Source organism: Mus musculus, chromosome 15 (assembly GCF_000001635.26).
Source record: "Mus musculus strain C57BL/6J chromosome 15, GRCm38.p6 C57BL/6J".
Taxonomy (NCBI): Eukaryota; Metazoa; Chordata; class Mammalia; order Rodentia; family Muridae; genus Mus; species Mus musculus.
Genome location: NC_000081.6, coordinates 98,156,084 through 98,180,386, shown reverse-complemented (window position 1 = coordinate 98,180,386; position 24,303 = coordinate 98,156,084). Strand labels below are relative to the sequence as shown.

Here is a 24,303-nt window from a genome sequence, read left to right as displayed (position 1 = left end):
CTTTAAAAATAATTCTTTCTTTAAAGTATCCTACCCAAACACAAGACCCGCCTTCCTTACTAGGAAGCAGAAACAATCGCCTCAAATAGGAACATCTGAAAGGGACGACGGGGTCCCAGGAGATAGATAAATCTGAGCATAATGTTCACTTGATGACCTGTGAAGTGTAGATGCTTTGGAGTGCGTCTGTTATGCTACACGGCCTACTTCTCAAAAACTCTCTTCCCCCATAGGAGTGGACAGTTGCCATCAAGAAATTCTATATCTCATCTACCCATCACTACAGCTGACCCTGCACTTTTGCCAGGCATACAGAGACAGACAGACAGACAGACAGACAGGAAGGAAGGAAGGGAGGAAGGGAGGAAGGAAGGAAGGAAGGAAGGAAGGAAGGAAGGAAGGAAGGAAGAAGGAAGAAGGAAAGAAAGAAAGAAAGAAAGAAAGAAAGAAAGAAAGAAGGAAGGAAGGAAGGAAGGAAGGAAGGAAGGAAGGAAGGAAGGAAGGAAGGAAAAAGGTGGTGCACAGAGAAAGTATGTTGAAGTTAGGGGAGACAGAAATAAAAGACCATATCTCCCATATCTCCAGAGAAAGAGCCCAAGATAATGCCCCCTCCTCCTGCTTTGTGTCAGCCTTACATGTTTGCACCTTGTGCTTGTGGAATAACTTTACACCCTACAGAAAACTCAGCAAATGTTACCACTCACCCTAACAACTATTAGCAATCCTCTGTGGGCCCGAGCACCACACATCTCTGTACTTATTTGGAATAACGAGTTCATTTTGCTGTCAAGAGTTGGGGGACTTTTTTCTGCAAGAATTACTCATTCTGGCCCTTCATCTTTCAGATATTGCTCTGATAGATTGTCATTATGTTTTATTTGCTCCTCAGGAGATCAGATGAGCCATACTCTGATTCATGGCACGCACCATTATTAATGTCTGCAAGTTAAAACTCTCTTGTTCTATTCATATCTCTTGTCTCTACTCTCATCTTTCTGCTTTTATGGTAGGTTAATAATTTTCTACTGTGTATATTTGTGTTTTGCACACATAGTTGCTTTGTGGAATTTTCTTTTTCTCTACTGGGGATTGAGCCCAGAGCTTTGCCCATGCTCAGCAGATGCCTATCAGTGAGCCCTACCTCCGTTCCTAGACACTCATTTTTCTAGTTCTCCAAAGCTGCTGAGATGTCTGCCCTGTCCTAGGTTTACTTGAGTCACTGAGCATGTTTTTCCAGCTCCATGCACTTTGCCAGATGCTAACATTTATTCTGCCTCTCTTGGCTCACTCTCACAGTGGCATGACAACTCCAGTGTCATCTCCAGTTCTGCTCACTAGGTTATAACTCTACATCAGACATCCCTGCTTGATCCATTCTGGAACTGTAAAAAGATTTATCCTATATTGTGTAAAGCTCTAACGTGACATGTATTCTTAGATGGCTTTCCAAAGACCCTATAGAGCTGCATGTCTGATATTTGCAACTTTGCCAGCTCCTATTTTTGTAGCTTTGGTAGCTATAAAGAGATAACACATTATTGGTTTAGCTTGTGTTATATTATTAACTATTTTAATTGAATTTTCATATTCCTATTAGTTTTTCCTCTTTAGTAAGTTGCCAGATCACATCCTTTGTTCCTTTATGCCAGTGGTCTGACGTCTTGTTCCTATTTATTTGCAGGTATTAATTGTATATTCTAGAACGATATTTTATTCTTGTTCATTTTAGGCAAAGCCAATATTTTTTCTATTCGACTCTGTCATCAACCCATTTTGTACATGATGTCCTTTGAAATTCACAGATTCTAATAGGATAAATGTGTTGGATTTATTGTTTGCAATAGCTACGGAAGATGGAATGATTATTACTGCTATGATCAAAAATATTTGAGTTTGAATTTGTAGCATTTTTAATCTATATAACATTAGCATATTAAAAGGTTAACTAGACCAAGTTAGCCTAGAATTCAGAGATCCTCCTGCCTCTGCCTTCCAAGTGCAGGGATTAAAAGCATGAGCCATCATACCTGACTCAATAACTCTTAAAAGGTGTGTGTGTGTGTGTGTGTATGTGTGTGTGTGTGTGTGTGTGTGTGTGTGTGTATTCCTCTGAGGAACAAGAGTACAGTGTCCCCTGAGACCAGAAGAGGGTGGCAGATACCAGAAGCTGAGTCACAAGAGGTTATGGGCCAACCAAAGTGGGTTCTGGGAACTGAGCTCAGCAGCTCTGGAAGAGCAGGAAGAGCTATTAACTGCTAAGCTGTTTCTCTAGCCACAGTTAACTTTTTATTATTAAGCTCAGAAAAGTTGAAAAATTGTAAAAGCAGAGTCCTCGTGGTACTTTTGAAAGCACTGGTGTATGGGTACCACTCCGTTAAGTTGATTTTCTGCACATCTCTATATCTGAGTTCTTTAGGTGGGCTCCCACCAGCCACGGCATATACTCCTCCAAGGAAAGTCTATTGACTAAGTGTCATCTTTGAACCTTTAATCTCATAGACTTTCCAACTACAAAGATTCTATCATCTGAGTATTGTCATTGGATTTGTTTGTTTGTTTCGCCTGATCTCCTGGGCTAACAGGGACTCATCCACATGGTTACCTTAAAGACTCTCCTCTGAGGAACAAGCAGACCCAGAGCAGCAACTTCTGCTGCCCCCTCCCCCTTCTACAACAGCAGTCCTCAGACTTGCTAATGCAAGGTTAACACTGGTCCCTCAAGTTGTGGTGACCTCCAGCTGTAGAGCTATTTCATTGCTACTTCATTACTGTAATTTTTCTGTTATAAATCATAATGGAAATATCTGGCGTGCAGGGTATCTGATGGACTATGAAAGGGGGTCCCGACCCACAGGTTGAGAACCACTGTGCTAAGGGCTACCATTTCCATTAAATTACCTTTCCCCTTCCTGTTAGAACTTGGCTTCATGCCCATGTTTGTTCTTGAGATCTGTAATGCTGCCTATTTGCCTGTTTTCTTAGCCTCTGGCACATTTTTACAAAGGTACCTCTTCCCTCTCCTTTTATTTACCGAAGTGACTCCTTTTTGAGTCAGGCTCTCTGGGACAGAATGCTGCTTTGCCTTCGTAATGTTAAGTGCCACTTTGCTTTTCTTTCTTTCTCCCTTTTCTTTGGGTATTGTTTTATGACCCTCACTGCCTGGTTTTGTCATCCTCTCCAGGACCCTCTTCTTCTCAAAGTTGCCAAACTCGAGGCTAAAGTTCTGTAGATTACAGTGAGCTGCTTCTGTTCCAAGAGAACAAGAGAATACAGTCTGTGTCCTGGAGTGGGCGAGCCCTTCTCCCCTGCCAGAACTTAGCTCTGTTTCTTTGGAACAAGGGACTGCTGGCCCCTTTTGACTGCCATGTTTCAGGCAGGAGGTCAGGTCGGCTGTTTGTTTCTCGTTTGCTTGTGATACTTTGTCTCTATGTGTAAAATGCAAGAATTGTATTGTTTTGCACAACATACTTTGTACATCTGTGCAGACACCTATGTAGCTCATTTAGGGAAGGTTTGCTGGTGCTTTGGCCAAGAGCACTCTACTTCCTTTTCCCAGAGTGGGATGCTATGCCAGCTGCTGCTTTTCTTCCAATGTTCTCCCTACTCTGAGTCTTTACAGTACTTCATTTCTATTGTACCTTCTCCTGCCTGCATGCACAGCAACTTTCCCCATATGCCAAGGACCAACCTGGAGAAGGGGTGTCTGGGAGCAGCAAAAAGAAATGACTCAAAGTCAAATTGTAACTGGTAAGACCCATTGGACATCTAACTTACATATAAATAGCTGCACAAACATCAACAAAGTTTCTTTCAGAAAAAAAACTAAAGACTCTTAGAGGTGACAATGTTTCAGTTCCATCCTCACCTCTGTTTCTCTTAAATTCTTTTTCAAGATTTATTTATATATTTAATGTATTCACCACTGCGGTTTCAGACACACCAAAAGAGGGCGTCAGACCCTGTTACAGATGGTTATAAGCCACCATGTGGTTGCTGGGAATTGAACTCAGGACCTCTGGAAGAGCAGTCGGTGCTCTTAACCACTGAGCCATCTCTCCAGCCCTCACCTCTGCTTCTCAATTGCTCCTTTTCCTTTTATTATTCAGCTGAACACTTTTTTGGGGCTATTATCAAGATGCCTTTATAATAAAGTAAATTTTGCTTGGTGTGATGGGCACATACTTAATCCCAGCACTCTGGAGGCAAAGACAGGTGGATCGCTGTGAGTTCGAGGTCAGACTGCTCTACGGAGTGAGATCTTTCCTCAGAAAAACGATGATAATAATGTAAATTCCATTGATACAGGAAACTGTTTTCTCTCACACATCTAAACATCTTTCAAATAGAATGTCCTATATAACCAATGGTAGTTTATAATTCCTGCCAGCTCCCAGAAGTCAGGACACAAGGACACTCCTCGAGCTTGACCTTAGCTATCATTCAAAGTGACTGATATGACTGGAAGCCCTCAGTTCATCAACCCTTGGAGAAATACTAGTGCTGTTCAAACACCTACCTTAAACTGTCTCTGGCAAGATCAAAGGAAGTACAGCATCAGAGATTAGGAGTTGGGCCGTGGAGGGAACTCCCGCAGGCAACATTTTCTTTCCTAAGAAACTGCTTTGCTAAAACTCAGTATGGCATCTAATAGAAATGCATAGAAAAAATACAGACAGGGACAAAAGTGATTCAGAAGTGCCAGGCTCAAGGCTAAGTAATTGTAATTCTGGAGTGACTTTTAGTTATAGTTGTGTACGTGGTAGTGATAGTTTAAAGTCCCTTTTGAAATTTAGAAATAAATGATATTTAAATAAGAACGAACCTTTAAGACCCAAGTGATAAGAACCCAATGATCATTCGTGGCAGTATTCTTTCCTTTCCTTGGGGATCCTAAAATGAGGTGCCACTCACCCTACAGTACCATAAAGTCCCCGTAGACACCTCAGACCCTATAGCACGAATACACAGTCGCAGCTCTCAAGGTACCCATAAGCCTGGAAACAGATGGACAGTGTGCTCAGGATTGAACACACGCAGGCAAGGAGGAGAAAAAGGCAATAAGGGGGGCTGGGAGGGTGCTGGAGAGATGGCTCAGTGGTTAAGAACACTGACTGCACTTCCAGAGGTCCTGAGTTCAATTCCCAGCAACCACATGGTGGCTCACAAGCATCTGTAATGAGATCTGATGTCCTCTTCTGGTGTTTCTGAAGACAGCAACAGTGTGCTCACATACATAAAACAAATAAATCTAAAGGTTATTGTCATACCCCACCACCACCCACCACCCACCCCGTTGCCGCCGTAGACACTTAGAGGAAGGATGAGGTCACATTTCTTCATGTCTAAAGTGGAATACTAAAGTCAGGAGCTTTACAGAGTAGCGGGTAGCGGAGGCATCTCCGGGGAATGAAGAGCAGGACACTTTGGCCACAGAGTTCACTATTCCTTTTTGTTGTTGTTGTTGGGTTTTTTTTGTTTTTGTTTTGTTGTTGTTGTTTTTCGAGACAGGATTTCTCTGTGTAGCCCTGGCTGTCCTAGAACTCACTCTGTAGACCAGGCTGGGCTCAAACTCATAAATCTGCCTGCCTCTGCCTCCCGAGTACCAGGCATGCACCACCACTGCCCGCTTCACTACTCCTTTCGACTTTACCCATTAAAAATTTTGATGAAAACGGTGAACCTTGCTCTTAGAAATAAAAGCACACATTCATAATAATAATAAAAAAAGAATTGTCTAGTATCTCTGGGGATTTTTTTCACTTTCGGGCAGCATGAGGGGCAAACGACCAGGGGAGACGGGTAATGCCAGTAACTAGGACAGAAGGCTCACTTCTGGAGATGAGGTTTGTACCTGACTTTTCTGGAAAGGAATGGAGGCTCATCCAGGACTGAAGGAGCAGAATTCACTTGGGAACCCTCTCCAGCATTGATTGGAATGATCTGAGCTTCTGATGAGGTAAGACGGTCCTTAAAGAGTAGCTAGGAAAAGAAATATAGGGGGTGGGGGTGGGGGAGGGTATGCCCGGCTCTTGGCAGGGAGCTTGACTCCTACACACACACACACACACACACACACACACACACACACACACACACACACGCCATATTTTATATTTAATATAGGGAGCAATGGGAAGATGTTGCAGATCATTAAGGAGAGTAACTATTCAGAACTCTGGTTTAGGAAGATTAATTTTCGGAGTAGGTAACCGCGGGAGGAGCGAAGTTAGTTTATGGCAGTTGCCTTTTTAAAATATATTCTTCAGATCCATTCTACTTATTCAGCTCGCCACCCACCACATGGCAGGAAGCCAAGCCTTTAGTAGGCATTTGCCAGTCCTGAAGAGAAAAAAAGACATAAATTCACTTTGAGGTTCCTCTTGTAATGTCTCTATTCCTCAAAAGGTGGCGCTCTTACAGCACTATTTACAGAGCCGGATTCTTTCTCTAAACACATTGCTTCCAAGCAGAAAAGCTGTTTTTCAGGGGGAACTCACCTTCTGAGGACAATGTAGAGGCGGGGAGGGGGTGATGATAGCTAGTATGAAAGATTGATGGACAGCCCTTTTATGTCTCAGTATTCCGACCACAGTAGGCGCCCTGAATACAGTTCTATATTAAGCATTTTAATAAGGGGAGAAGTTTATGAAAAGCTGCCTCTCGAAGCAAGACATTTTACGTCTTGCGAGATATATAGACATATATTTGAGGAGTGGCGTAGCTTAGTTCTAGGAAGGCTTCCACTCATAGACGTCAAGCAGAAAGCATAATCTGCAACGCCATTGTGAGTCCATAAATCTGCGTGCTGTGTGGAAGGGCCAGTTTATGTCACAGGGAAGGGGGTCGTTCTCCAAGAGCAGAGTTTAGCTGTACCAGGTTAAAGCTGTAGCTTATTGCTATGAAACTGTCTGTGCTTTGTCTTTGAGTCTGGGAGCAGATCTCTAAGAGAGGCACGTTAGGTGGGTTAGAGACGGCGGTTCCAGAAACAGTTGTGGTTGGGTTGGCCCCAAACTGAAAAGTTTAACTTGAAGCCATGGAGTTTGATATTAAGTTATTTTCTCTCCATTAAAATGTGCCTTCCAGAAAGGAGGGAGGGAGGATCTCAAAGTTACCCACTTCACAAGACCCACCCCTGAAAGGTGAGGTAAACAGTAGCACTTACCTTACAGGTGTATGAGAGAGAGCTGCCTGCCAGTGGGCGGGGAGTCCCACCGATGCTGCTCTTGGGAGCAGCCACCCATGCTGGGGTGGGCTGTTTGTGATGCCTTGGAGTTACTCATGCTTCTCTAATACTCCCTTCAATCCCAATCCCCCTATTAAGCAAACCTATAAACTCACTAGTTCTTCGTCCTAGACTTGGGTGAGATGGTTCCTCGGTTTGCCTTTGGTGTCCTATCTGGGGTGAACAGCGACATGCTTGTGCATTCCCCGGTGAACTAAGACATTGCTTACTTAGACTCTCGGGCATCTTTGTCAACCCTCTACTGTTAAAGACTTGGAAGCAATGGGGAGAAGGGCTGTAGCACCTGATAGATGCTAATGTAATTAAAATTCATCAAGGAAGTGGTGAATAATTCCATCGAGATGGCCGTTCCAATTCCAGCCAGGAAATACTCAGGAGGCTCCAGGAGGCACGGATGCTGCAAGAGCCAGGCTCAATTGGTCTTTTCTTCATTGGTGCTTTTTGAGTTGAAACATCTCGTTACACTTTACTCAATGACTAGTCCCATTTTACAAAAGCCTGATCCTTACTCTTAAAGACTAAGCAAAAACAATGGCCCTTTATCTCTAGAGAGAATATATATTTGCAGGCTTTTGTAATTTCCAATGTGTGTTGCTTCCTGAAATATTCAGCAGTGAGCCCTGCCATGAACCCTGGGTGAGGAACTCCAGCTGAAACTCCCTTACCAGCAGGCTGGAGAAGAGACCTCAGAAGCCAGGGGCAGAGAAGGAAGAAACAGGGGTGAAGGAGTAACCTGTGCAAAAATCTGTTCCGGGTGCAGATAAGAAGGGGATGGGCAGAACAATTGCTCTCTGTGGGAAGGCTGCTCTCTGGACTTGCCAGGTTGCAGGGAGTAACTTAAGGGCTGAGAACCCCTGGAAGACAGTGTGCAGAGCGATAGACCTGGAATCCATGGCTAAAGGCCTCAACCAGAACTTTCTATGGAGTCTAAATGGGCGTTGCCTCAAATGACAGAGAATCTGACCGATAGGGAACAAAAAAGAGAGCTCACCTATGGAAGAAACTGACGGGGATGCCAACAAGCACTGGAAACTTCCTCTCCAATAGCAGATCCAAACAGCCATCTGCTCCATGCACCCAGTGCTGAGAAAGGTCTAGAACCAAAGCCTGAACTGTAATCTTTTTCACTGCCCAAATGTGGTTGATTTCTTTTTCAGGATACTCTCAGGCTCTTTGAGGAGCCAAATTAAAAAAAAAAAAAAAAATAGAGATGGTTTCTATCCAAGGCTTCTTTAAATCAAACCGTCTCAGCGTTAGGTCCTGGCTTTGCCACATTCCAGTCTGTGACCTTGAAGCCTTAAATCTGTTTCTGAGCTGTTATGTAAAAAGTAACAACGCGCTCTCTACCTCATAAAACTGCTGGGAGATAAAAGCGGTGGAGCTCAGTAACTGATCACCGCCTTGGTAATGGATGCTGAACGTTGAAACTGTAGCAGAAGCCTAAGTCCCCATCCTCAGCTGGATGCTCTAGCTGCTCCCCTGGGGGCCCAGCATTCATTACCCAAGGACTGCACACCTCACAGCTTTCTCAGGCATATTATGTATGAATACAGGGTTAGTCCACAGCCTTTATGGCTTGTCTCTACTTCTTAAAATGAAAAGGTCCATGCTATCTTAAGACGCTAACCATGCCCTTTTCCTTAATTCTGTCCTCAAGGGTAAGGGTTCTTTATGTAGGAAAAGATTACATTAAAGGAGTTTACTCAAGAGGCAAAAGCAGATGGATCTCTGTGTGTCAGAGGCCAGTCTGTTCTACATAGTAAGCTCCAGGCTATCCAGACTATGTGGTGAGACCCCGTCTAAAGAAGAACAAGAGGGAAAAAGGAGGGATGGCACAAAGTTGACCTGCAAAATAAAAGCTGGAGAAACGTCTTGATTATAAACATGTGCCACTCTCCCGGGGGACTTGAGTGTCCTCAACACCATGTCCATCAGCTCCCACCTGCCTGAATCCCAGTTTGTCACCCAAGGACTGTATACCTCAAGGCTTCCTCTGGTGTCGTCCCAAACAGTTCTCTCCTGGCTTTTCTGTGGGCACCGTTTGTGCACGTGCGTACACAGAGGCACAAATGCACAGGTACATCAGTAATAAGCATTTAAAACCCGGGGTGGGGAGTTGTCTCTAGACCTTCCCTGGGTTCTGCTTCGCTGGAGGAGTCATCCCCACTCTACCTGGCCAGGAGAACCACCGAGAAGCTAACATTTGCACAAGATGTCCTAGGAGTCATAGTTTTATTCCTAGCATATGCATTGTGAAGAGCAAGTCTTAGGCAGTCAACTCAGTGTTGGAATTAAAAACTCAAACCTGCATCAAACCCTTCAGTGTCCTTTAGCCTTCTCTGTAACAGAAGTAATTTACATCTCTCTCTCTCACTCACACACACACACACACACACACACACACACACACACACACACACACACATCATAGTCGGCTCTCAACCTTTGTTCTGGGGCAGCCTCAGGAAATCTCCATCTCCCGAGGGAGCAGCCTCGAGATGATGTCAGTGTTGACTCCCCGGGGAGTACCTTGCCCACATCTTCCACTAGAGGCCTGAGGCAGTGCCTGTGGTTTCCTTAGTGATGTGTCACTCCACTCCAGAAACCCCGGGCAACCCCTCCAGAACAGTGACTCCCACTCCATCCCTAGAACAGGTGGCATGCCTGCTGTACCAGGGCTCTCACTCAGAAGTCACCCCCATGGCTTGCTTCACTGAAATCTCTTGCAGGTGTGGAGTGCTGGCTACCAAAACCCTTGTTAGCCGGGCCGGGTATTTCCAGGCAGATCTCTGCATTTTCCAGGTCCACATTGGATCAAGGTCCAGGGCAGAAGGGAAAGCAGACAGAGCTGGCAAGCTTGTCCCAACCAGGACAAAGTCAGTTAACTCTTTGGGACTGGAGGCAAGAAGAGAGGAGGGAAGGCATTGGTCCCCTACATTTTCTCCTAAGCCCTGATCCACACAGCAGACCCAGAAGCCCCAGCCTTAAACCCACTTAGTACCAGTCAGCAAGAGGGGAGATGGTGCCTTTTTATTAAGGTTGACATCAAGCAAAGCACTAAGAAAGGATACACAGAGGAGGGAAGGGGCACACACAGTCACCACTTCGGAAGGTAGGAGCACATCAGTTAAGGACACTCAGGACAGCCACATGCTCCGTGCCCTGGGTTGAGGAGTGGGGCATAAAAGGGAAAAGAGCAGAAAGCGCCATGATAGCCTGGGGCTTGCAGACGGGTCTGAAGCCCCCTGAACCTAATACTAGAGCCACAAGCCCTGCCCCTGAGGGCTCACACACTACTACACAAGTGGACACACATAACACAAGACATTATGGAGGCAACACCAGAAAGCAGAGGGTACCGACATATTGACAGGAAAAAAAAAATAATAAAAGGAACTGAAGTTAAGCAGGTATAGCCAGAAAAGACAGCTTGGGGCTGCAGCGCCCCCTCCCCCAAGAGTTCCTCAGATGTCCCCTTAAATCTGGACAGTTGCTGAGCAGTCCTAAGTCTCTGCCTGCGACCTGAGCACTTTGTTCTCTAGGCCCAGGTGAGTGGCCAAGCAATCCCAGGTGAAGTCAGCGACGGGGCAGGCTCGGCTCTGCATGCTCAGTGCCAGAGCTTGAGCTCTTGTGTCTTCATGCACATCAGAGCCAGCTCCTCCCAGCCTAGGGGCCCTGGGAACCCGAGTACCCTGACTCCTAGGGCCGCAGTTCCCTCCTCAAGCTTCCTTTACCCATCAGCAGTTGCAGAGCGATCTGTAAGGGGGAGAGGTTTCCGCAGAGCACTGAATATCTTGGGTTTGGGGAAAAGGGTAAATTTCCTGTTGCCAGAACAGAATACCCCAACTCCTTAATTTCTAGGTAAATAGAGATTATTTGCCAAAGTCCTAGATGACTCCTTTTTCAGAATAGAAAAAGCAGAATTTTATTTACATAATTCAATGGTCCTCCTGTTTCCTAGGAAGAGGGGAAGGGGGCAAGGTAAAGGGATAGATGAGAGTCCAGAGATGGGCACGTCCTTTCTGGGAACCTCACCTTTCTGCAGTTTGCTATGATGCCTGCTTGGGTGGAATTCGCGATGCTTCCAAAGTCCTTGACTCTACAAATCCTTCTGTGAGGGAGTCTCTCTCCCTGACCTATAAGGACCACGTTTGAAGTGAAGAACACTGCACCGCACTGTTCAGTCCCCTCGGGTTAAGCACTTGGAAACCCAAAGCCAGCGCGGGTAGTTGGTTCCCTGGTGGGGTCTCCCTCACAGAGAGGCCTCGCCCTCCAGCTGCAGCAGGGTAATGTCAGGAAGGTCGGGGGGCTCCACAAGTGGCCCATCCTCCCCAAGGAGACCGGGGCTCTCAGAGAGCTCGCAGTGACTGGTGGGTGTGGCGGGGTTAGGTGTCTCTTTCTCCTCTTCGTCCTCGTCTTCATCAGGATCACGACCCAGCAAGCCGCTGTCCTCGATCCCAGGCGAAGGTGTCTCTGGTTCATGGGGAACACTTGGGAAGCTCCCCTTGCCGCCGGCCACGCCCAAGCCTCCCTGGCGGGGCGCAGTGGTCATAATCTGGCACATGGAGACTATAGCCCGCTGGTTGGCGCACACGTCGTCCGACAGAACCTGGATGTGCGAGGCCTGCTCGTCCAGTGCCCCTCGCATGGCCCTCACGTCCTCAAACAGGGCCTGCAGCTGGGCCTTCAGGTGCTCCATCAGTTCCTTCATACCGCCGTTATACTCCCCAGAGATCACGTCCCCCACGGCGGGCACCGTGGACACCTCCAGAGGCGCTGGCATGTCGCCGCCGTCCTTGGTCATGATCTCCAGCAGACTGTCCTCCATTGAGTGGCAGAAGCGGGCGGTGGCAGCTCTGGGTCGTGTCCAGCGGGCCTCCAGGGTGGGGGAAGGGTGTGGAGGGGGAGAGGTCCCGGGAGGGACGGGGTGGAGCCCAGGGACACCTAGGCTCCCTAGAGGGGCGGGGAGCCTACGTGAAGAGAGCGGCCCCAGGCAGAGGACACGGGCGGGATCAAGGAGGGCTGAGAAGAGTCTATGGATCGAAGACCTGTCTAGGGTCCCGGGACCAGGATCTTCGGGCTTACCCAGGGGGCAAAAGTGGCTTGCCCGCTCGCCTCCAGTGTGGTACCTATGTCCCCGCCGCCCTCCCGGCAATCACCGACAAAGAGTGCTCACAGGTCACAGAGGCGCTCGCAGAGGGCTCGGGGTCGAGACGGGGACCCGCAGCGCGTCAGTCTCGGGACTCCCCCCAGCCATCCACCAGCAGTGCCCGCGAGTGCGGCTGGAGAGGCAGGGGCGGGTCTCCCGGCGGCGCCGCGGATGCTCCCCCGTTTCCAAGGCGACGCACGGCACGTAAATGACGTGTGTCTCCATGGCAACGAGGAAGTGAGGAAGAAAGAGAACAGGGTTCCGAAGCTGCAGTGAAGCTCTGTTGTATGGGCTGACGGGCGGGGCAGGGATGCTGCAGTAGCCTCAGAGAAGCTGCAAAGAGCATGTGGCTGCAATGTTTAATAGGACAGCATGAGAAAGCAGTTTGCTGCACGACCCCCACCCCCAAGCCGGAGAGAGACCGTCTGCCTGGGGGGGGGGGGGGGGCTTTTCACCCGCTCTCCGCATTCCTTCCTTGGAGGACCATGGGAGAGCCAGGTCCATCCTCCAGCGGCCCACAGGACTGGGTAGCGATTGTTAATAATCCCAGGCGAGCTGGCAGCACCAGGCTTGGAGGTGCAGAGGAAGGCGGAGGGAGGCGCGACCGATCTGCTTCTCCCTTCTGCAGCAAAAAAAAAAAAAAAAAAAAAAAAAAAAAAAAAAAAAAAACAAAAAACAATTTTCCCTCCCTCCAGAAAGCTCAGGGTGAGATACAGTCTCTTATGGGACCCAGCTGTTTCTACCCAGGTTGGGGGGGTATGAAAATTATGAAGCTAAGTACTTAAATTCCGAGAATGAAAACTCCATAACAACAGATTCCCCTCCCCTGCACCCTCCATCACGGAATCCCCAGCGCTTTAAATAGCGTCCGAGACGCAGAGAGCAGATGATGTATTTGTGGAATAGCTACTTAAATAAGAGCCACCAAGTACCATTCTCCTCCCCAGGATTCTCCAGCCCACACATAGTGGACTTCAGAAGACCTGAATACAATTTCCTTTCAGCCCTTAATGACTGAGAGACCTCAGCTGACATCGTTTTCTTGACGGACCGAATAATAGTGTTTCTAAATCTGAGTTAACACTGGACCGAAGTGCAATTGAGTGAATTATTAGGGCCAGCGCCCCTAGTTCCCATCTTTAGATGCCCACTAACCACCCCTGTCCTTTGTGAAAACTCCTTCCCCTACTTAGAGGGTAGAGCAGGAGAAGAGGAGGAGGAAGAAAATTTGGTTATAATATATTTAGAGACGACATAGGCTGGGAAGGTAGTCATCTTGTAGGCTATAACACGCTGACATCGCTTTGATAAAAGGAAGCCAAGTGGTCAAAACCCTGAGTTTACAAGACTCTGGGAAGGAGAAGTAAATGAACAGTGCTGTCTAACTGTATAAAAAATTAAGTGTGGGTGAGTGTCATTGGTCACCTGTAGTTCAGTAACTGCAAGTGTGTTTTTTAATTTCCCTGGTTGTATGTCTTGGCGATGAAGAGTGTCCAGCCAGGTTTTTGAGGCACCAAAGAACAGATTCATCTATGCCTGTCTTACTGCTACTGTTAAAATAAAAGCAAATTAAACTATCTTAAAGTGCCCAGGGTCGGAATGTTTACATAAATAACTTAAGACATATATTGGACAGATGTGAGAAATTTGATTTCCCCAAAACAAAGATGAACACACACACACACCATGCAGTATTGCTTTCTAAAAACTAATGATTAATCTTGTTTCCTTGCTCCTTCAACAAATTTGTTGTTGCTCTTGCCTCTGCCATTCTTGCCATACATGGTCAATAAACTTTAGATGATCCCTAAGCTGGCTCATGAAAGAGCAGAACACTTTTTCTTGGTATCCCTCGGCACAGAGAGTTATACTTTGACTCTCACAGGCTCACCATAACACACATGCACTCGTGTGCAAATGTCTGCTGTTTGTTTTGTTTTCAAACTACAGGAGAACTAGAAACAGAGGCAAGATGCAGCTGAGCTTACCCAGTATGACATCTAATCACGATGTAGCAAAGGTTCTCAGAGCTTTGCAGGACCAGTCCTGCTGTCGTCCCTCCCATGGGAACCTTACTATAGTAAGAAAAGACTGGCATGTTCTGCAGTCTTTCTGCCATGGGCCATTCCTCCCCATCTCTTCTGTGGCACCTCGCATGAAGAATTCTATCTTGATGGTTCTCTTCCAGAGTGCTCCCTGCCTTCTACCCTTGAAGACCGATCCTGTTCTCAGTGAAATGCTTCCCACGTTTGCTGCCAAGATAGGCTTACGTCAGACCTAGCCCTGCTCAGTAGGAGCTGGGTTATGCCATCACACAAGGCCCTTGGCCACTATTGTTGCAGGTACTGTGTGTCAGGGCTTTCAGCATCAGAATATCATGTCGCTCAGAGGCTCTGACCATGCAGCACCCAGAGAGCACAAGGGGTCTGGGCCAAGAGGGAGGGGAATTTCCTGGAGAAGCACTGAAGATCATGGGAAGCAGGTGCAGAGGCCCAGGAGCGTGGCTGATCCAGTCCAATTCCAGGTCAGACATTTGAGAGGGTAGGTGGGAACTTGGGGAGTGGGGTGGGAACTTGGGGGTGGGGCTTGAAAATATAGGGAGGAAACATTGGTTATGTTTGATTAAGAAAAACAGATTTCATAAATTCTGCATGAAAATCAGAGATGGAGGAATACATAGTCTTTGTATTTTAAGGGTGGTGTATACAGGGAAGGAAGCCTTCATTAGCTGGTTGGGTTATAAGCTTGGGTCAATGGGATGCCAGACTCTGTGGATGAGTACCCCAGCCACACTACTAAACTATTCAGAAGAACTTGTCATAGTGTGGCTTTAGTTTCTGGGTGTCACTGTAGCTGTGATGTCCTTTTATCTCACTCTGATTAGCTTGTAGGGAGAAGAGACCTCACACTGTAAAGGTAGCCTCCATGATGTGTGCCCAGTCCTAAGTATCACATTCTTATGAAAACTGCGATTCTGAGTAGACCTTGCTGTTTTCCTGGTCTTCATTATCTGTCTCTGTCTTATACGGCTGGTACAATAAATCTGATAAAGATGCTTCCAGGCTCGGGTGTAGAAGAATACACTAAATCAACTGAAAGTCTAGCTGCTACGTGTTAGTCTAAAATCCCCAAACAGTCATTCCCAAATATAACTTACGAAGCTGTGTTCCTTTCTCAGTATAAGACTGTACCCATTGGTCTTTTTGTCAGCTTGACACAAATTAAGGACACCTGGAAAGACAGAACCTCAGTTAAGGTACGGTTGCCCCCAGACTGGCCTATGGACATGTCTCTGAGACATTTTCTTGGTTGCTAATTGATGCCTAGCCCGTTGTCATAGTTAGGGTTTTACTGCTGTGAATAGACACCATGACCAAGGCAACAGGACAACATTTAATTGGGGTTGGCTTACAGGTTCAGAGGTTCAGTCCATTATCAAGGCAGGAGCATGGCAACATCCAGGCAGGCATGAATCAGAAGGAGTTGAGAGTTCTACATCTTCATCTGAAGACTGCTTGCAGAATACTGACTTCCAGGCAGCTAGGGTGGGGGTCTTAAGCCCACACGCACAGTGACACACCTGCTCCAACAAGGCCATACCTCCTAATAGTGCTGCTCCCTGGGCCAAGCACATACAAACCATCACACCGACGGTGGGTGGTGTTACTCTTGGCAGGTGATTCTGGGTTGTAAAAGAAAGGGAGCTAAACCGGGCATGGTGGCGCATGCCTTCAATCCCAGCACTCGGGAGGCAGAGGCAGGAGCATTTCTGAGTTCGAGGGCAACCTGGTCTACAGAGTGGGTTCCAGGACAGCCAGGGCTACACAGAGAAACCCTGTCTCGAAAAACAAAAAACAAAAAAAAAAAAAACAAAAAAAAAAAAGGGAAGGGAGCTGAATCCGAACATGGAAGCCAGCCAGCAAGTAGCACTCCTTCACAGCCCCACTTCAGTCCCCAAGTCCCTGTCTGGAGCTCCCTGCAATGATGGAGTGTAACCTATAAGCCAAATGACCCCACCCCGACTCCGCCCCAGGTTGGCTTTGGTCAATATTTTACCACAGCAATAAAGAAAGCAACTAGGAGAGAAATCATTACCAGGTGTGGGGTACTGTGGGACAAGTGAGCCCTGCGACCAAGGGAACACTGTGATGGTCCTGACCAAGCTTTTTGGAGAGGATGGTAGAAGCATTTGAAACTTTGGGCTGCAAAGTTATTGAGTACTTAAAGTTTGGTGAGCTGTTCTGTGGGAAATTGGAAGATGCTGCTGAGAGACTGCAGTTGGCAGAGGCATGGCCTGTGAAGAAGTTCCAGGGGGGAAGCAGAGACTGACCTGGATGCTTGTGCGATGTTTGGGGTTACTGATGTGTGCAAGTGAAACCTTTGCTTTACTAGGATAATCCTTGCTGGTTGGCTGGGGCTGAAGACTCGACTATGGTTAATAAAAAATTAGTATCATTGAGGAGGAAGAATTTTCTGGGTGGGTGTGTTCTTTCCTCGGGGTAATCACACAGAAGAATAATTTCTGTTTCTTTGGGGGCAACTGTTGTTAACAAATTACTTCTCACAGTTTCTGCCTATTTGGAAAGGAATTATACTCGTACCTGTGTGACATGGTGTGTGCACCAAAACCTTCCCTTCTCAATTGTCAGATTCTAAGGACATCTTTGTGTTCCTGAGCAGATACATTTAAAAACAAACAAACAAAAAACAAAACAAAAAACAGGGCTCATTATGTACCACAGGATGGTCTGAACTCTTGATCTTCTTGCCTCAGTCTCCTGGGTTGCAAATGTGCACTATACTAGGCCTAATAGTGAAATGTCCTACTTAGTTAGTTAGTTAGTTAGTTATGTGGGGTTTTTTTTGTTTGTTTGGTTGGTTGGTTGGTTGGTTTGGTTTTTCTGAGACAGGGTTTCTCTGTATAGTCCTGGCTGTCCTGGAACTCACTCTGTAGACCAGGCTGGTCTCGAACTCAGAAATCCACCTGCCTCTGCCTCTGCCTCTAGTTATGTGTTTGTTTGTTTGTTTGTTTGTTTGTTTTATTAGGGAGTTGCACACAAGTTCAAAAGTACCTGTTGGAGGTCAAAAGACAATTTGCAGGAGCCAAGTCTCTCCTTCAACCTCAGGTCAGGCTTGGCGGCAGCTGCCTTTACACATGGAGCCGGCAACCCAGGAGTGTGCACAGTCAAAGGCCTGTGATAAAACGGAGGCCTTTATGTCCCTGGCTCACATCTCTTCCTGACTGTTCTAAAATAAAACCAAACAAGAGCTCTCCACGATGACCCAATAGATAACAGAGGATATAAAAAGCTGTGTCTCCCCAGGACTGCAGCACTGGATCTAATCAAGCACCACACATGGGTTATAAAAGCAACTTTCTGGGGACTGAGGTTAGTTCTGAAATAGCCCAAGGTGGCCAATCTCAATAAAGCCTCTTGCTTTCCACAGATTTGTCCAGGTCTCCGAGAAGCAGAGGCAAACTTTAAATGAAATTTGCTGCTGACTGTCTGGATCAAGTGAATTAAACTGGGACCAGATTCTCCTCAGAGGGTCATCCCAAGGGCTCATCTAGCCTCTATCTACCATGATTGCAAGCCCACCTGCAGGTGCTTGGATCGTTAAAATCAACCCCCCCTTTAACCAGAGGCAGAGCAGGCAATTAGCCATGACACTTCTGGTGCGGTAGGGCAAAAAAAAAGTGTTCACAGTTTCACATAATTAACATTGGAATTTCTGAGGCTTACGTTTCAGTAAGGTCTGTGAGGCATCATGCCTCCCCCTTCCATATTTGTGGTGTTAGTGTTCAGGGGACATTCTCTTTCATAGAAAAAGGTTGTGGAGAAATGTTCCAAGAAATGGAGATGGAAGGTAGAGATAACGAAACCTAAAGTTTTAAATCTGAGACCCCAGATAAGGAAGACAGGAAATAATAGAGAAAACCTTCTTCGTGAATTTTGAACTCTGAAGCAAGCTAGCTTTATTCTCTCTTCCTCTGCAAAGATTCCAGCAATCAGGCAGGATTTGTTTGTTAATTTCTTTGTTTGCTTTGAGGCAGACTTTCTCTAAATAGGACTGGCTGTCTTGAAACTCACTCTGCAGACCAGGCTGGCCTCAAACTCTCAGAGATCTGCCTGCCTCTGCCTCCCAAGTGCTGTGTTCCATCACACCTATATTGTACTCAAGATTTTAAAGTTGACAAAGGTGATGTAGGGTTGGAAGGAAGGAGTAATAATAACCCTCCCTCAAGGGGGCCCTGAAAGACAAGAGACAGATTTGTGGCTGAGTTCGGCTAGGAAAGAAACCGTCAAACACAAGCTTACCTCTGAGCTCAGCTCTGTGCTATAAGTACAACCTGGCTACCTGCCGGGAAAGCATAAACCCAGACCCGAAGCTATTGTATGTTCTAGGCACAGGGAGTGAGTAGCGGACTCAACTGCTCCCCAACACTTCTCTCCCTCCAAGGTCCACAAACAGTGCCTCATTTCTTGCCTGGCTCTGTTCCTTTCTCACCACCACCGCTTGCCCTCACCCCTCCTTGCCACACAGCTCCCCCCCACACACACACACACACACATTCCTCTCCTTTCACTTATAACAAAAGTCATACAAAAAACCATACACTGGGCCTCTTAACCAGTTCTGAAGACCTCCCGCGGCCTTGACCCTTTGCTGCTTTCTGCCTTGACTCTTTTCCATTCCGCAGGAAGGGAATCGTGGTCGTTTTTAAATCTCGCTTTCGTCACCAGTGTCACCAGGGCCCGTGGTTTGTGTGCCTCGTTGTCCTGCTGTGTGCTATTACACAAGTTCACCGTATTGTGTTATTTCTGAGATTGTAATCACATCCTTTCCCCCTCCCCGTCCTTCCTCCAAAGCCTCCCATACGGCTCCTTTACTCTCTTTCAAGTTCCCGGCCCTCCCTGTTTTTCAAATAGGTGTGTGTGTGTGTGTGTGTGTGTGTGTGTGTGTGTGTGTGTGTAAGCACAACCAGCTCAGTCTGTATACTGTTACTTATCTGTATATTTTCAGGGCTGACCATTTGGGATCAGATAACCAGACAACAAGCTCTTGGTGGGGCTTCAGGGTGGGGCCGGATGGGGGCAGGGCAGGGGTGATGAGAGAAATGACTTCTCCCACTCTCCCACCTTGTATTTTATCCACACTCTCCTGTTAGGGAGTGCTCCTGCTGAGGCAGTCCTGCTGTGGGTTATCCTGGTGTGTGTCTCCTGGTGTTTATAACACAGGTTTAGTCCTCTAAACTTTATGCATGGCTGGATTTGCTGAATCGTAGTCTTCAGCTCTCCAGTGGTAAACGCACTGCCGATCAACCAAGAGAGTGAAAGTTCTCGTAGCCCGCTGTCTTAGTTAGGGTTCCTTCGTTGACTCACTATGACCAAAGCAACTCAGGGAGGAAAGCGCTGATCCAGCCAGTACCTGCACATTCTCCAACACTCTGTCTCGTCAGACTTAGTTATTGACTTGCTTTCTATGGAATTCCAGTTTCTCAGAACAAGACTTGTAACATAGCCATACATATTAAATATTGAGTAGTTATTAAATGTTTCTTAATTTACAAGCAGAAGAATTTCATGTTTGTCTTTCTGTTACTGACGAAGAGCTTAACTCCACTGCAACTGAGGGACACCTCTTGTGCAATCTTAGCCTTTTAAAACTTGTTAACACCTGTTTATAAACGCTGTTTTTTATAACTATTCCACAGGTAACCAAAACAACTGTGTTCTGTAGATATACCTATTCAGTCTAGTTTTTAACAAATGTGTACATTATTTGTAAAGCGTCCTATGTCTGAGTCGCTTTCTTTACTTATATGGCAAGTATCTTACTCTACTAATTTTGTGTGTTTAGCCTTGTATGTTCTGGAGTGGTGCACATACGATTAATTGATTTAGTAATTTTTTTTTATTTAGTTAGTTTTATGTGTATGGATGTTGTTCCTTCATGTATGTGTACCATGTGTGTCCCTGGTGTGCTCAGGGGTCAGAAGAAGGCATCAGAGCCCCCAGAACAGGAGCCAGTGAGCCACCGTGAGTGCTGGGAAGCAAGCCTGGGTCCTCAGAAAGAACAACACCAGTTGCAGAGTTGTTCTGGATCTCATGGCCTCTTCTGACCTCTGTGACCTGAGCACCGGCCACACACACAGTACACACACAGACATGCAGACAAAACCCCTAAATACAAAAGATAAAATATAAAGTTAACTTGTAAAACTAGATTTACAGATTTTAAAAAAAGGCAATCTTGACAATAGTCATTGTGCTGGCATTTATTAGCCTGATATTAACAAAGCCTCTTCAGTACATATTAATATGGATTGCTTTTGTGCTGCATTTTCCTTCTTCCATTTGTCATATCTGTTCTTTTATGTTTAAAGAGGGTTTTGTGGTTCATGCCAGGCCCCCCCTTTTTTTGCCTTTTTAACATATATATTCACGATTTATTTATTTTATGTATATGAACACTCTGTAGCTCTCGTTCTCATCCCCACCGTGCAAGGACCCTGGGTCAGTATGCTTTCAATGGCTCCTATAACCTTTGCACCTTTTCATTTATGTGCCATAAAACTCCAACTAAGTCTCACTATTTAGCCCTGGTTGTCCTAGAACTCACTCTATAGACCAGACTGGCCTCAGACTCACAGAGATCCACCTGCTTCTGTCTCTCAAGTGCTGGGATTACAGGCATGTACCACCACACCCAGCTTGTTTCTCTTTTAAAAAGTTATTATCTTTTCAAGAGACTAAAAAGTAAAAATATTTTTATATTTCATCAAAATGTATCACCTTTCTCCCTTTATATTGATTCAAATTTCTACACACTGTAAATTTTCTCCTGCCTAAAGAACTCCAACAGGTCTTCTTTTGTCTCTCAAGTATGTCACTTTCGTTGAAAGGTTATCATTTGAGAGGGGTAGTGGTGGCACACGGCTTTAATCCCAGCTCTTTAGAGACCAAGGCAGGGGGATCTCTGAGTTGGAAGCCAGCCTGGTCTACGAAGCAACTTCCAGAACAGCCAGGGTTACACAGAGAAACCCTGTCTCAAAAGAACAAAACCAACCAAACAACCAAAAAACAAAAATAAAAAAAGAAGAAATGTTTGCTAGGAGAAACCAAGAAACTTCTGGCCTGGTCTTTTCCTTTGCATTGCATGGATTTTGTTGGTCGAGGTTCATTAAGTAGTTGTGCATCATGCACAAAGAAGAGAAAGAAGAAATTAGATAATCTGCAAGCAGAGATCAAACTTGACCTAAAGAAGTCAATGCCCCCATCAGCAGGAAGTAGTCTAATGATAAAGTCATCCCTTTTTCTCTGGTTTCTAGTGTTAGAGGGTTGAAAGGTTGGGAAAGGGTGGAGGAAAGAAAAACTTACAAAGTAGCCATCACTGGCTACATAAATGCAGTATTTACAGCCACAGTTTTATCCATACCAAAAGAAACTACACATCAGTCAACCTAATATAATTTCACTTTTTGCTTTGAATGAATTAAGTGTGCATTCATATTTTAAAGTCAAATTGCATGGCTGGGCAGTGGTGGCGCACACCTTTAATCCCAGCACTCAGAAGGCAGAGGCAGGGGGATCTCTTAGTTTGACATCAGCCTGGTTTGCTGAGTGAGCTCCAGGATAGGCAAAGCTACACCTCCCCGCCCCTCCCTGCCCCCCCCCAAAAAAAAAGAAAAAAAAAGGAAAAGAAAAAGAAAAAAACTGTCTCAAAAAAAATCAAATTGCATGAATTTTTAGACTATTTTAAAGGTCTAAATACTTGACTTTTGAAATTGTATCTTAGGCTACTTTTTCAATTATATTTGTGTCTCTTTGTTTCCAGGAGTTGCTCTGGCATTAAAGAAATTAGCCTTCCCCTGTGGTGTCTGGTGCAAATACTATGTCCATTGGAGCATTTTCCATTTGGCCTTTCTAAAAGTCCTCTGGTCATGCAAATTTTAAATTTTTGTCATAGCAGCCTTCTGCTGATTTTAGACTTAGAGTCATGGAGATGGTTTGCCCATTACCCCGTGGATCATTTAGGGAGATCGACCCACATTTTTGTCTAGAACCTGGAGGGTTTTCATTCTTGCTATACTGTTTAACTGACCTAGACAGGGTTTATCTTAGTATATGTTGTAACTATGGATTCTACTTTGCTTCTCCCACCCCAAATAGTTATTGGGGAGGACAAAGGTCCCTGTGCACAAAGATAGCACTAGGGGGACCGGGAATGTTAAATACACAGAGTTGTCTTTTCAAAAAAAAAAAAAAATAGATGTGTAACCCATTTTCCTACCCAGAAGGTTGGGAGTGGAGGTGGCTAATATAGATGACCTGTGCTATCTGTAGGGCTCCCACTTGCAGGACGAGTGATGGCTAGTAGTCTAGATGACCTTTGCATTATCTGTGTGACCAGGGGCTTCCCCAAGCTCCCACAACCAGGACCAGAGGTGGTGAATAGCCCAGATGATCTCTATGCTATCTGTATGACAGAGAGCACACCAGATCCTTCCCTGGGCCTTTAAAATGACACATGCAACCTACCTATCTCTAGAACCCATCTTTATGGAGGAAGTGACATGTCCTCTGAAAAGAGCTTCTATGTAACCATTCCTCCTTGTGCATAGGGGATTTCACACCAGGAAACTCTTTTCTAGATGATACTGTACTTAAATGTGCTTACAATAAACTGCCAGGTATCAGACTCTAGAAGTTTGAACCAGCACTGGTTATTCAAGTCATGTTGAACCCGACTTCATTCTTGCCCCATGGGGATCATGGATCGTTCTTCTACCAGCCCTGGTGCGTGTGCACTCTCACACATGCTTGCACACATACACACACACACACACATACACACACACACACACATACACACACACACACACAAATGGTACTCAGACATCCCAAAATAATTTCTTTTAAAAGCTTTCTGGTTTATATCTTTGTTACATAGTAAATGTGTACATACTTAAACTGATATCTAAACCTTTTCTTTTACTCCGACAGTGTATGTTTCCATATGAAGCAACTGTATATCCTTCTAATTATGAAGGCTTAGTGTATTTTAAAGATTGAGTAAGACAGGCCCCTCCTCATTGCTTTTCAATCTGGTGCTTTCCTTGATATTCTTGGGTTTTGATTGGTTTGGTTCTGGTTAATTGGTTGGTTTGGGGTTGGGTTTTTCTTTTTTCTTTTGCTTTTTCTGCAGTTTTTGTTTGTTTCTGAGACAGGGTTTCTCTGTGTAGCCCTGGCTGTCCTGGAACTCACTCTGTAGACCAGGCTGGCCTCGAACTCAGAAATCTGCCTGCCTCTGCCTCCCAAGTGCTGGGATTAAAGGCGTGCGCCACCACTGCCGGCTCTCTGCAGTTTTTTGTACCTTGTATTGTCTTGTATTTTAGTGGCAATGTAACATTTATATTTAATTGGAAAATTTGAAGCTTTCCTTTCCTTTGCTTTGAAATGGGGTTGGGATCAAAAGTTTTAAAGTTCCATTTTGAATCACTTTGTTTACTTTTAGGAAGATTTTTTAAAAATATGTATATTATTGTAAGGGTTCATCATTTGCTGGAAAATGATATACTGCAGACACAAACAGTATGAAAAAGCAAAGAGTGTTTTATTCTGCAGAAGTCCATCATGCAGGGGTCTCCCATTCCAAGATGGAGACAGCCAAGTGAGCTCACAGACCCAATTTAAAGCACGTTAGGGGAATTCCAGGGTAGGTGACCTTTCTTTATCTTGCTCCATCTCTAGGGACATTCCAGAACCATGACTGCAGCATGGCGGCAGGAAACAGTTGCTGACCCACTGCCCTTGCTTCAGGCCAGAGGGTGGGGCAACTTCTGGTGGCAGGGCAGTTTCTGACTAGTTTCCTGAAGCCTGGGGTTTTTTTCTAGTAACTGACTTGC

At 45.7% G+C, this 24,303-nt stretch overlaps 2 protein-coding genes across 5 annotated transcripts in view; one reads left to right on the top strand and one right to left on the bottom strand.

Annotated features, from left to right (window-relative positions):
* Nucleotides 1–10,252: 10,252 nt before the first annotated feature.
* On the bottom strand, nt 10,253–12,581 carry Ccdc184 (coiled-coil domain containing 184). Its single transcript, NM_177716.3, has one exon. It carries the CDS (start codon nt 12,069–12,071, stop codon nt 11,496–11,498), a length of 576 nt encoding a protein of 191 aa, NP_808384.2. The 5' UTR covers nt 12,072–12,581; the 3' UTR covers nt 10,253–11,495.
* Nucleotides 12,582–14,790: 2,209 nt separating this feature from the next.
* The window catches only part of Asb8 (ankyrin repeat and SOCS box-containing 8), a 30,960-nt gene continuing 21,447 nt past the window's right edge, over nt 14,791–24,303 (top strand). Inside the window, exons 1-2 of one of the 4 annotated variants that reach the window (XM_030248819.1) lie at nt 14,791–14,916; nt 15,603–15,648. The gene's annotated coding sequence lies outside the window, so the exon portion shown is untranslated. Of the gene's footprint in view, nt 14,917–15,570; nt 15,649–24,303 lie in introns of all 4 variants that reach the window. The other 3 variants (XM_011245775.3, XM_006521542.4, NM_001170711.1) reach the window with 3 other exon arrangements.

Excerpts from the sequence above, each read along its gene's own strand:
- Ccdc184 (NM_177716.3), bottom strand. The coding sequence starts at position 12,071 with ATGGAGGACAGTCTGCTGGAGATCATGACCAAGGACGGCGGCGACATG.